Below are 13,997 nucleotides of genomic sequence, written 5' to 3'. Positions count from 1 at the left end.
CAAGCAGTGTTCAAACCTGTTGTGGTTGCTAGGTTACATGTTGCCTGATGCCATGGAATGTTGTGTCATGCTTGCTGTTGCCGGGATGGGTGATGCCGTAAGCGAGTGGTGGTTCGTGTACGACAGAGACGCTTAAATATTATACAGTGCGCAGCACAATAAACAAGCTCTGTGGTTAATCTACAACTACACTGTTTCATGTCAGTTTTGTACGATACAACAGCGTAATTGAGGTCGTATATTTGTAAATGCATATTTATCTGATGTTTTATTTTTTCCTCAAATTGAGGGTGGTAAATTTGGACTGCGTCTTAAATTCGAGGGAGTCTTAAATTCAAAGGAATACGGTAACTGCAGGAGGCAGGCCTTACCTGATATACAGGTCCTATTGCTTATTTATGCTATGCAAACCTTTGTAAACTTATCCTTCAGAACATTTATCAAGTAAGTAAGGCATTTCCATGTAATAGCTTACGTGGGTAAATTATTTGCCATACATTCCTCTGTAAACAAAATGCTTTTATTGTGGTTCCTTGTGCTTTACCTTTATTTCATTATGATTTCCCAATGTTTTACTGTCATGCATGCTTCACTACTTTTACATTGTACACTACAATCAACTTTTACCAGGGTTCTATTGTGTTTTTTTTTGTTTGTTTGTTTTTTTAAAAGTACCATTATTCAAAACAATGAATTGCACCTTTATAGAATTAGTAGAAAAATAATTGATATCCCTGCTATAATCCTAACAAATCTTATACATATGCAACTGGGTAGCATTAGAATTTTCTTTTAGAAATACAGCACAATTGTAACATTTTTAATCCAGATCATTTTAATCAAATGCAAAAATGAGGACATTTTAGCCGCAAAAATCAGCATTTTTGCACATCCCTAAGAACTGGTACTATAAAAGTACTAACAAAGGCTAAGTCACAGGAAGCTCTTTTTCATTTACCTTGCAACAGCAGTTATGTTCACTGAAACCAGGCTCTTCAGTTACAAATGTATCTTCATAGCTAGCCTAACAACAAAATGTGTCTGTCAGTCAACAATATATTATACTATTTTTATTTCCTACCCCAAAAGGCATTGTCAATTTAAATATATCTCCAGTTTCTGAAATTCAACAGGAAACTGAGAGAAAGAAAGCACCATTCTCTGGGAACATTTTGTCTCCTAAAAGTATTTACCACAATCTCAACCCTGTTCACTGAAGCACCTCAATTACAAAACAAGAAGTCTGTGTTTATTTTGTGTGCACATGCAGGTCAATGAATCTGTATATTTGTTCATATGCAACTGTTATGGGAGGCCTTCAACTTCCCTGAGAAGAGTACAGTATGTTCAGCTAAGGCAACCCAGGCCTATCACACTTTCTTTCTCAACTTTTTTGTTTTCATTTTTTTCCCCCGCTTCTTCTTGCTGAGAAGATTGGTGACAAGATTGTTCTTTCTCTCATCATCTTTATACCAGGGGCCCCATACCCCTCCATTTAACTGGGGGTTGCTGCTGGTGTCCTTGGGGGGGTATCTGACGGGCACTGCGGTCTTGTTGTACTTGGCCAGCTTGAGCAGCAGCTGCTTGACTATGTGAGGGTACCGGCGAGACAAGTCTGCCCGCTCGTAGGGGTCCGCTGTGATGTTGAAGAGCCAGACAGACTTACCCAGGTCCCAGGACACCCGTTCCTTGTGCCAGCGGTTAGTCATGAGTCCAGAGAAGGCTTGTGGTGGAACCCAGTCGCTGTACCCAGGGATACCTGTCAGCAGCTTCCAGTCCCCAACCCTGATGGCTGCCTGGATGGCAGTGTTCCAGATGCCGTAGCCGGCTTGCCAGGACCCATTTTTGGCCTTGGTGTAAATGGGGTCAATGTTGTGTAGGATGTCCAGCCGAGGTGAGGGCATTCCTTCACTAATAGTCTCCCACACATCGTAACCATCCAAGAGCAGGTCTTCGTCAAGCTGGCCTTCAGCCAACGTCACCAAAGTGGGATACCAATCAGTAATATGCAGAAGACCCCGACACAAGGTGCCTTTGTTTAGCAACAGAGGGCTGTGCACAAACCCCACCGCACGAATGCCTCCTTCCCAATACGTCCCTTTGCTCCCCCGGAGAGGCCAATTGCTCCCTCCTGCCATGGGCTGCCCTCCATTGTCCGAGGAGTACACAATTATGCTGTTGTCGTAGTAACCATACTTCTTCAAAGCCAATGTCACATTGTTGATAGCTTCATCTAGGCAGGTTACCATGGCAGCGTATTTCCTCCTGTGCAAATTGGTAATTGATTTGTAGTGTTCCAAGTACCTGCTGGGCACCTGCAGGGGGGAGTGCACTGCCTGGAAAGCCAAGTACAGAAAGAGAGGCTTCCTGGGGTTGTGAGATGCTAGAATGTCCACCACCTTTTGTGTGTACATTATTGTGGAGTAGATCCCGTTGTCGTGCTCCCAAGCTGCATTCTCACCCTCATGCAAGTCATAGCCACATATTCCAGGGCTGTCACATTTAAAATGTTTGTAGTAATCACCACTTCCCAACAGAGAGCCAAAGAAGGTGTCAAAGCCCCTTTGAGTTGGCATGCAGTTTCTTTTATAAAACCCCAGGTGCCACTTCCCAACCATATGTGTGGAGTACCCTACATCCTTCAGTTTTTGAGGTAGCGTCACATTATCCAACGGTAAACAGTTAGGCTGAGTGGGTCTTATAATGGAGTGCTGAAGGCCAGTGTGGATTTGATATCTAAAAAATAAGAGGAAAAAATCCATCAAATCAGTGTATTAGATAAACATTATATACCGCAATCTCTTCAAATTGCAATGTGCACCATGTTTTATAAAATAATAAAATACCAATTACTAAACTACAGTATAATGCAAATTGCATAATTAGAAATTTAAGACTTGTTTTAATCTACTTAATGCATTTGTTTATTATGGAGCAATTCTAAATGCTTTTGAATCTCCACACATTGTACAACCATCTAGTATGAAGTAAGACAATAATAGTAAACATTTGAAAAGCTTTAAAAGCTAGTACAAATTACATTATCAAAACTATGTGCAGATGTGTGCAATTTCTGAAAAAACCTTCTTGTCCAAGGGACATAATGCTAGAAAAATCTACTTGCCCCCTCCCTGTCACAAACAACACACACAAAGTAAAATATAACTTGTAGGATTTGGGCTTCCCTGTGACCCAAAAATGCACACAATATTTACAGTAGGCTCCATCAAATTCTGCAAAGACAAAATGTGTTTTTCTTTTGTTTATTTCTATTATAAACTTTTTTTTTTTTTAAACAGTGTACAACATGTTATAGCTATTTTCCTTATCTAGCATCCCATGATGGCTAACTGGAACACTGCTGCAGCAGGGTGATCCTGGTTTCATACCCTGATGGCTTTTATTGGGGGGGGGGGGGGGGGGGGGCAATATTCTTTCCCTGCATTACTCTCACTGAAAAATAAATACATAAATGAATGAATACATAAACACATTGCCATGAGATTTACAGTATTTTATTTTAAAATAATAATAGAATATTGTACAGATAATCTCATATATAAGCATTTCAGTTATATAATTATAAACATATTTGTCAATCTTCATGTTATAATAGTTTCACAAATCGATGTCCAATAAATAATTAATATCGCTTCTGTTCAAATCTAGTAAAAAAAAAAAAAAGATATAAATATATTTTAATATAGTGTTTAAATCTAAAACATATGTAAATATGGTAAATGAAAAACTAGGTTAGCAACACTAAAATCGAAAAAATAAAATTCATTTTATGCCAGGGAAAGTTTGTCTTGAAATCTTTCTAAACAGTAAACTTCACATTTATTTTAAACATCCCAACAAGTACGTGCTTGACCACAAAGTTGACTCAGAAATAATTGTATAAATTACACAACACGATTTTTTCTAATCCGCTAATACCTTAGAGACTATGATGGGTTTTTTTTTTTTTTTTTTTGTAACCTTACTAGATTGCTGCTGTCAGGTTAATGTATAAAGAAAGCAGTATCACCTATTTGCTAATTTCAATGATTAGTCTGTGCCTTGCCAAAGCCTCTCTTGGCAGCAATTTCTGGGTTTCTTTGTAACCAATAGAAGATCAGCTTTTTCCACAACTAGCCAATCAGAAGTGATAGGGGTGGGATATACACACGTTTTAAAATGTTTGTGTTGTTGATAGACTTCCGCAATTCAGTTTTCTGAAACTTATTTGACTCTCTAGAAATATACCCAGAGTGTTTTTCTAGCAACAGAATGAACATAATAAAAATAAATAAAAACAAAACTATTTGTCCAATGGGCAAAGTATAACAGTAAAACTTGTTGTCCCTCACAAAAATCTTGTTGTCCGGGCGTCGGGCGATATGAATTGCACACCCTTGCATGTCTATAAAAACTAAATGGATAAAGGCTGCCTGCTTTTGTTTGGAATAATTAAGATTAATTATTTAAAAACTTCTCCAAATGCTGAAAGTTAGTAATAATACATACTGTTAAGTTAGATGAGGAGAGTTTCAGTAATACCAAAATAAATGATGTCAGTGTTATTGAATAAATATCATTTATTCTGGTGGCAAAAATAGGTTTAAATGATTATAAGTATCTCTTTTCTGTAATGGACTGTCTATATGCCCAGATATAACAAACTTAGATGTTTTTATTTGATCCTAAAATGTAAAATACAGTTTAATGTCTACATTATGGACTTACTAATACATAAAATATTTGATGGATCCCTTTATTTCTATTAGGAACAATAATAAATCTACTTTCATTCTTTATATAACTATTTATATTTATAATACAACCTTTTAGGGAAGCTTGAACAGCACCAACTCACCCCACACCTTTCCTGTCTGTAGACAAGCTTACAACACCCTTGTCTCAAATAAAAATTCTTGCTGACATAGATAGATAATTGAAATAACTTAAACTAATGTATACAGCACTCAGCTCTCTGGATTCACTGCAGCTTCAGCACAGATGTGCACAATATAAGTCTATGGAAACATCTGTGATGGGGATGCAGGAATTTAGTGAAAAGGGGAAATAATGTAATTTGACAATTGGGCTACTTTTCAATCAGATTACAAATGGCAAAAACTGACTGAGGACCTCTTTCACGATTTATTATTTGAAACGATTACACGTGGAAACCTGTGGTCATTTTTTTGTTCCAGTACTTCTACAGGACTGCATTTTTCCTGCATAAAATACTGATTTAGAATGTGGTTAAATACAAAAGTGCTATTTGCATTACGCTAAATGGAAATATTTAAACACAAAAATATCTAATCAGGTGACATGAGAAAAAACTCTCGGCTCAGGCCATACAATGCCATGGCAGTAGGAGCTAAGGTATTTCACTGAGCAACCCATGCCAGACTTAGGGAACAGGAACAGGACACGAAAAGTTTTGTTGTGAGAACTAATAATCTACTAATTAGGCATAATGTTTTTCAAATTGCAATATAAAAGCCAACTACTAATCTAAATAAACTGAATGATTAAGGATGTAATGCCAAAGGCAGTTTCAAAGTGGATGATTACAGCACTTTGAACAAGTTACTGCTTCTCTTAAAAGGTTCCAACAATATGTCTGCTGCTGCAGCTACAATTAAATTAAATCAGCTTGAAATCCTTACTAAAAAAAAAAAAAATGTATACAGCATCCCATTTTTTTCACAAGGTACATCATACATTTTCCACAGGATATAAACCTTAATAAATCTGGCCTGATATTTGTAATGTGTGTTTTATTTGCAAATGTAAATCGTTAATTGCGAGAGTGATTTTGTGCTGAACATGTTTTTTAGTTTGTTTCTTGCATACTACACAAATTAAGGATGCCCCAAAGATACTGTAAGTATGCTGTTTAATCATAATAAAGGGGATCCACACTCCCTCTCCTACTATTCCTGTAAATCCATTCTGCTTCATCTGACATCTTCATTATAAAGTTGTTAAAACGTATTCGTATCAGGTGGAGAGACACGAAGCAAGAGGCAACACATAAACCTCACCAATGTTAACCAGCAGCAATGCCAGTGAATTAAACATCTCGTTTTCTACATTCTGACTGTTAAGAAGACCACTGAAAATGCTCTCTTGCATTTTTTGCTCCATCAATTTGAAACAACCTTTTTTTCTCAGCACCTGTTTTAAGAATTGACTTAGTTAAATGTTGAAGGAACTTTCCAATTCACCAGCAGCAATGCAGAGGCTGATTTCCTTTATTTTTCCTTCTTGACTGGTGTATCTGTCTGCCATCTTTGCCTGCCATGTTGTATATGATATATCTAAGAATAAACAGGACCCCAGACAGAGCTCTGCAACGGCACTTACACGTTACTATCACATGACTCTTATATGATTATTGCAGTTATTTTTTAAGCTTTGCTGCAGTATACTATAGTACAAATCATATAAAGTGTAGTAAAGCAGTGTATTTTTACAGAGAAAGTGACAGTGACTTGGCTGTTCCATCTGTAACTGGTGAGAAAATCATCATAGCATTGTTTAGACTTGATATTTGAGCTGAAGCGCTTCCCTTTACATAATGAGTCATTGTCATAATACTCACTTCTGGTTATTCCATGACTAACTGGACATATGCCATGAACCTAACTGACCATTTGTGAACTGTTGATTAATAAATGAATTAGAAATCTGGTCATAAATAATCATATTAATATGAATATTGCACAAGGCATGAATAGAACATTATAACCAGCACCTATTAAAACAATGCCCTATGGTACATTTTCATTTTTACCATGCTTACATGATAGTAATCATACATCCCAGTACTTTTCTTTGATTTCTAGAAAGAGACCATCTAGATGCTGTTTCTGTAATTCTTCCATTTTTATGTGTGAATGCATACATACATGTTTAGAAACCACATTTCCAAACGGGGCAGAATTTATAGCTATCTCGAGACACAAGATTCCTCAGTGCAACTCATAAATAATGTACAGTAATTTTAGAAGAAAATGTATGCAAGGTTACATACTTTAACTTTCGTAGCCAGGTAACAGAGATGTTGGAGTCATGTTAAATCTATTGGCCATGCAAATACTGTACCTCCTACCTCCTCACACAAAGGAAATACCTTGCTCATTGCGTTTATATATTATATTATTTACATCAGGTTTAAATCAGGTCTGTGGAAAAATCATGCCACCATATGGATTCATTTCTTTGTCATCAAAGTAATGCATATTGTAAGCATAGTATAAAAGCTCTCTCGTTTAGGAGTTATTGCAATATCAAACTTACAGTACAGTAGCTTGTACTCTAACCGCATTCTATATTGAACTACAGGGTTCCTTATGGCTTTCTATAGAACTCAATATTTAATCAAAGGGTTCCAAACAGAACCATGAGGGGTTCCAGCAACATCTATTTGTGAGCACATAAGAATAGTTCTTCATAGAATATATACAAAAGAAGGGTTTGAAAGAATGTCTGAAGGAACTATAAAATTATAAAAACAACCGTGGACATAAGCCCTTTTGCATATTTGCAATGCTTCCATTTTCAATAGGCTTTATTATTCCAAGAAGATGGGGGTCACATGTCAGACTCTAATGTACTGTATAAAGAAGGTAATACAATAGGTGTAGTGGGCTTTTCAAAATACTGCCAGTGTGGAACAGCTGGAAAAGGGGTTGATAAAAGGGGATGCATATTTAGATAAATCTGTGTTACTGTACACAGGAAAGGAACATCTGTACCTTAAGATTTTGGATATTGCAAAAAGCAAGCCGATTTGAACATATGAGTTGTACTGTAATTATAACCCACTAGGTACAATCTTCACTATATAGCCAGTGGACAAACATATTGTATCCACAACATCACTGATACCTGACAAACGCTGTTCCATACAATCAATTCAATGACATGAATGTTGTTGTGTTTTATTTGCTTTCGAATGTGACATACGCTCGATTTCATTAATAATATTAATGTCTGCTGTCCACAACTCCACACTAACAGTTTGTGTGTGATAGTAAGGAACACTATTGTAGATGTCATATAGACTGGGAGCAGGTCCAGTCAGGATGTCTAATTTCATAGAGAACCTTGGGCTAAAGAAGTTTGGGAACCCCTGCTCTAAACCACTGTAACTGAAAAAAAAAAACAAGTTACAAAGCCATCTGTCCTCCCTGGGTGCAGCAGAGACTTTTAATCTGTCCTTGTTAAAAAATCTAAATGTTGTTTGTTAATATAAATATGCTTTGAGTGCATGTAAACTACACTTATTATATAGTATTGCAATTGACAGTGACAGCTGCATTTTACATAAACAGTTACAGTACACATACATAGCATTGCAAAAAAAAGGGACTATGATCACAGTTCTCTACTGCCACCTCCATAAGAGAGGCTATGCATTCAATCTCCAGGTGTGTATAAAATGATGGCTTCAATAGACTGCGGACACGCTTACCTGCCAGTAATGAACTGACTTCTTGATGGCGTGCATATAGGCTGAACGTAGTAATTCTCCAGCTTAACCCCTTCAGCAGCTAGTCTGTCTATAGTGGGGGTTTTGAATTCAGAACCATGGTACCCTACGTCTCTGAATCCCTGGTCATCTGCCAGGATGAAAATAATGTGAGGTTGAGAGGTAGGCTTGTCTATTTCGTTTTCTGCCCTGTCGTGTACCCTGGAATGGAGGTTTTCCCACGACAGGTAACCGTAAATCAGCATACCGACAACTGAGAAGCCAGTCAGGACTCCAAGTACAAACATTCTCGCGAGGGCATTTAATTGCAACAAACCAAACGGTGCCATTCACAGCAGGTAAGTGGAACCAGCCAAGATTAAGCACAAACGAAAAACAATAAAATAGTTACAGTTCTTTCATTAATTGCCCATAGGAGGATAAACATTTCTGAATATCATACGCGAAGCAGGAAAACGTGCAGGCAGCACATACGTTCAGGAAAAAAAAAAAAAAAAAAAAGTTGTAAAAGCTGGCACTCAAAATGTGTTACTGGCATACCGTTACTCACTCCGTTTTCATGTATTATTATTTCTACTACTTACAATGTCCAAAACAGCAGCTTCTTGCGTTCAAATAATCATTCTTCAAAGCGTTAGTTTCTGGAGCCTCCTCCTGGCTTCGGGTCCAGTTTGAAGCATTGTTTGTTAGCATCTCAAGAAACTGCAATAATGTTTTCCACAATGTAAGAATGTTTTCTTTTAACTTGCAAGACTGTTATTACAAGGTTTCCAGTGGAGTCGTTTATTCCGTCTGTTGTTGAAATTTGATCCCTAAGAACATGAACTTTGCATTATTCGATTGATTTGCTATGTGCAACAGATAAAAACGCAGACCACCGCGGAATAATCACACAAAAACTTAAAAGTTCCTAAGTAGTTTTCAATGTTTTAGAATAAAGATGCAATTTCAGAATTATGAATGATTTACCCACGTATCTTAAAAGCAGAATGATTCACAATGCTCTGTTGGGTCTGTTTCTTGTGAGATGTCCAGGTTTCTGCTTTTCCTACCGGACTCGAGAACAATTACTTACTCAGCACCATAGCGATATTTTCCTTAAGCTCCAATTAGAAATGTGGCATACAGCGTTTCATAACGGAGTGTTATTATCATCCATTTCTGTCCGTTTTAAAGTTTTTGTATTGGAGTTCTATCACCAAATCTCGTCTCAGAATGAGACTGGCGTCTCTGACTGAGTATGACTATGAGTGTGACTGAGACTCGAGAGCACATAGCAACAAACCAATAGGGACTGGCAGTGCAGTCTTTCACTTAGATGTTTGAATAGTGCTTACGGGTGTTAGTGAAAATAAATGCAGAACGTGTTTTAATTAGGGTTACCATATGGCTCCAGATTAACCGGACGCTTTGAGACAGACCGGGATTTCAAAATTCCCCCTACATTGAAAGTAATTCACGTATAAATGAGCTCCACCTTTGCTGAGATTAATCCTACTGTGGTGGAATTGCTTGGGCGCAGCAAACAATTCACACTGATCAGCTGCTTCTGATCACATCTTAATGAACGAATAGCTAATTTATCGATAGAGCAACGAGACGATGATGCGATTGTATTTGCAGAATAATATGGGCGATTGAATTTTAACAAACAGAAAAAAATAGCGACTGCCTGCAATTCATTCTTGGTGTAATACAATTATTTGACGCGCATGCGGGTATTTAAGCACCATTCTTAACTGTAGCTAAGGATGGTTCATTTACACCTTCATTTATTTCAATTTAGGGGCAAATTTGAAATCCCGTTCTGTCTCACAGCGTCCGGTTAATCTGGAGCCACATGGTAAACCCTATTTTAATGTCGTTTCTTATGTTGTAATTTTTAACCATTATCTTGACCTCCTAACCACGTGGGACATTAAATAAAAGTCAAACCATTTGAACATAATCGTTTTAACTGTTTATTAATTGCAATGTTCGGAGGAAACGTTTCCAATTGTGTCATTTATACTGGAACGTAGTTACAAAATAATTCATTTGTAATGTACACAACGATGTTCTACACAACTACATTGTATAGTGCTTTATATTTACACATTGCAACAAAAAGAGCCACAGAAGTGAAAACAAGCAACAATATTAATATAATCAATATGACTGCACTAGTGAATGACATACTTAAGAATAAAGAATATTGAATACAATTCCTCTACTACGATTGAAAATTATATTCAGCATACATACTGTAATTTTGCCGTTTCAATTTTCGACTCTAGTGTGTGTTTAGTTTTTGTTGTTATCATTTTAAACAAAGTTTTTTAAAGCTTTTTTGAGTTTTTGGATGTGATCCTTCAAACCGTCTCCATGCCCATAAGTACCCGAGTGAGTGCAAAATCATCTAGAAAAAAGTAACATTAGTACCTAATGTGTAATCACCTAATATGTAATATATATAATAGGTAAAAGTCATGTGTGCTCCAATGCTTAGTAATTAATGAGGTGCTGGCCAAAGCAAGACTATAGTATTGTATCAAAAATGTGCATTATCGGCCGCACACTCACCATGTCATTTAAAAGACGGATCTGACCCGTTATCTTCAAAATTCAGTTGATTTTATTTATATAAAAAAAACTTAAAAAGAACAAACAAACAAACAACGTGTTTCAGCACGTCCGTGCCTAGCAGCATCCTGTTACATGGTAAAGATAACAGAATAGAATGGTGAGCAGTAATGATGACACCAGTGCTAATAACACAACATATTTAATAACATTGGTTAGCAGTCCTTTAAGTGTTTTTTCTCAAACCAACAAAAAATAACTTATTTTGACATTCAGTTATAACAAAGAAAGGGTGTTGTTATTGTAAAAAAAATGATTTTAAAATTGTGTGCCTCCTAGAGTACTAGTTATCGTCAAAAGAAAATAATAATAATTAAGCCGGGACTGTACACTTGACAGGTATAAATGTGATGCTTTAGCAGCCAGTGGTACAAATACAGCTGAGCAGCGTAGTGCTAATCAGACTGTGACAAAATAAAAAAAATACAGTACTCAGTCCAAAGCACACTGCTGCTCCACATGTGCTACAGCCAACTAAGTGCAGTCTCTGGTTTCTTTCCTGTCTGTTCTACAATATTTCTCTCAGTCCAGCAGCAGCAGCAGCAGCAGCAGCAGCAGCAGCTTGTTCGTCTCAGCAGCAGCCTGTTCCTCTCTCTTCTGCAGCCTAGCAGCAGCAGTCCGTTATTTATCCCTGCGTCGAGGGCAAGCCCACGGTGCACCAATCCCAAGCAGACTTCCCACTCTTGATCCCCTGATGGTTGCAACATCTTGTCCCTTGGTTTGTGACAACAATGTTGCAACCATGGCAAGATGAGCTTCTGGTTGGTGGCGATTCTCCTGTCTCTGACGTTCCTGAACATGGCCATTGAACTGTTGACCCTGAGTCACAGAACCTTCCTGAACACGGTTACAGCAGACCAGGGTCGTTACCTGCGCAATATAAAAACCTGTTTTAGTTTAAGAAACAAGCATGTTAATTTATTATTATTATTATTATTATTATTATTATTATTATTATTATTATTAAAAGCTTGTAGATGCTAAATGGCTTCCTTTGCTAGCTCACCTGGAAGATATTTTTGATTACTTAAAACACATCACTCCAAGTACGAGATACATCTGTCCTTTCTCTCACTGACTAAATCAAAAGCTGTCCATGTGGTACGATCGCGTAAACCTGGAAGCAGTTTTTTATTTGTTATTATTTTTACAGTTGGCTGTAAAAAAAAAAAAAAACTTGCAATTGTATTGTGAACTAAAAATAACCATTGGATATATTAGTTTTGTTGATATTGCCTTGCAATGCATGTTTACTTATCAGTACTAAATATTCTGCAATAACATAGGGCAGTGGGGTTGCGTCCTCATTTTTATTGCATTTTAGTGCAGTGAAGTTTAAGAACTGTGTTCTACAGCATAAAAAAAAACAGAGATTGACAGAAAAAAAATAATTTTGAGCTTATGAACATGGCATGTGCTTTTTACCTGTCCATCTACACTATAGCAGTTTATAAAGAGGCTGTACTGGTAGTAGTAGTGCCTTAAACTGTCCACCACAGTATGAAGCTGCAGATGGCAGAATAAAAATCTTTCATGCCTCCATCTATCACTGCATGGTCCCTATAATTCTGTCTACTAAATGAATAGATAACAACAACTTTATGAGGACCAACGGATGCCACAAACAGGTTTAACAAGGACAGGCAGATAAGAGTTATAGACATAACAACCTTGTAAAAAAAACTCTAGGAATCCCAGTGTTGTTTCAAGTCATTGAAGTGCTTTCAGAGAGATTAATGATGTTCTGGAACCTCAAGGGTTTTGGAGCATTCAGTACATGACTTGTCTTGTATTATTCTCTTTATACTACTTTTGCTGGTCTCTGTACAAATAATAATAATTGGGTTGGTATCATAAAAAGCAGGCTGTTAGTAATTTATTCTAAAATTGAATAAGTAAAAAGCTTGACTTTGATTTCCATGCTCCTTGTAATGTTTAAGAATATGATGGTGATTGTAACAGAGGAAAAAAGTGTTCTGTTATCAGATCAAACTGCATGGGAACTGAATCCCAGCAAATTAAATGAAAATATATACACACATTCTGCTTTAGTAAAAAGCTGGATTGACAGCACAGGAAACTTAAAGTTTACTACTTAAACAGATAGGACCTGGGCTGTGCAGCACCTTTGCAGAATCTTCACAAATATGGGCAGCACTTTCTGCTCTTTCTGTAGCAGCGAGAAGTACATTTTTGGAATTTGTAAACCAGTGCTTGGCCAAAAATGGAGATATTTGAATGCAACCTGAGCCAAACGCAGAGTGAGGTCCAGTTTGAATTGCATTCCCCTATCCAGCAACTGAAAATAGATCATCCAAAAAATATGTAAATTGTTGTGAACCAGCAGCATTGGGCATGAGTGGGTGAGCTCATTCGTTTCACTTAGGATGTAATTTCCCTCTCTATGGAGTCAGACAAAAAGTAGTATTATGTGTCGGTGTGCACTTCATTAATTATGGTTGCACATTGGCATGGTGTTTTTTTTATTGTATTTTTATTGTATTTTTGCATGAGGAATCTCCTGCTGAATTAAAATAAAGACTGGGAGTGCCTCAGTTATTGAATTTCAGGAAGACTGGGAACCTGACCATTCCTGTTTTGTTTACTAGTAACCTGCATACTATGACTTCTGAGCCTTGAAAAGCCCTCATAGGCCCATAGGTCTAAAAGATATTGTACAGCCATGGACTATACAATGGCCATTTATTTTTTATCGAAAAAAGGACTCCACTGTGAACATTTCAAATAGGCACTGTAAGGTATTCCAATCAAGCCTTCTCTCCCAGAGGGCTTTGTGTTTCCTCAGAGGTAGATAGCCAGCAAGTGAAATGAAAACTGCATGTCTCCTGCCTTCCTATTTGGGATGAATTACCCATGTAGA

General features: G+C 37.1%; 1 protein-coding gene across 10 annotated transcripts; it reads right to left on the bottom strand.

Moving 5' to 3' along the window:
* Positions 1–809: 809 nt before the first annotated feature.
* Positions 810–10,159, bottom strand: LOC117409110 (arylsulfatase J-like). Of its 10 annotated transcripts, none has more exons than XR_009309168.1 (3): positions 9,468–10,119; positions 9,079–9,306; positions 2,601–2,736 (listed from the first exon to the last, which is right to left on the bottom strand). XR_009309168.1 is itself a non-coding variant. In XM_034014752.3 (2 exons), the coding sequence occupies exons 1-2, from the start codon at positions 8,821–8,823 to the stop codon at positions 1,371–1,373; spliced, it is 1,713 nt and encodes a 570-aa protein (XP_033870643.3). In that variant the 5' UTR covers positions 8,824–8,988; the 3' UTR covers positions 810–1,370. The 10 variants fall into 10 exon arrangements, 1 of the variants encoding a protein (XP_033870643.3); XR_009309172.1 differs by having other exon boundaries at positions 9,570–10,119; XR_009309175.1 differs by having other exon boundaries at positions 9,079–9,196; positions 9,878–10,111.
* Positions 10,160–13,997: the final 3,838 nt, after the last annotated feature.

The sequence above is a fragment of the Acipenser ruthenus genome, chromosome 2, assembly GCF_902713425.1.
Source record: "Acipenser ruthenus chromosome 2, fAciRut3.2 maternal haplotype, whole genome shotgun sequence".
In the NCBI taxonomy this organism is placed as follows: Eukaryota; Metazoa; Chordata; class Actinopteri; order Acipenseriformes; family Acipenseridae; genus Acipenser; species Acipenser ruthenus.
This window is presented reverse-complemented; position numbering and strand designations above follow the sequence as displayed.

What these genes read in the sequence shown, in the direction of transcription:
- LOC117409110 (XM_034014752.3), bottom strand. Translation starts at nt 8,823, where the DNA reads ATGGCACCGTTTGGTTTGTTGCAATTAAATGCCCTCGCGAGAATGTTT. An exon ending in AGTCAGTTCATTACTGGCAG is followed by an intron (nt 2,737 to 8,476) that starts GTAAGCGTGTCC and finishes CTTATTTTTTAG; the next exon opens with ATATCAAATCCACACTGGCC.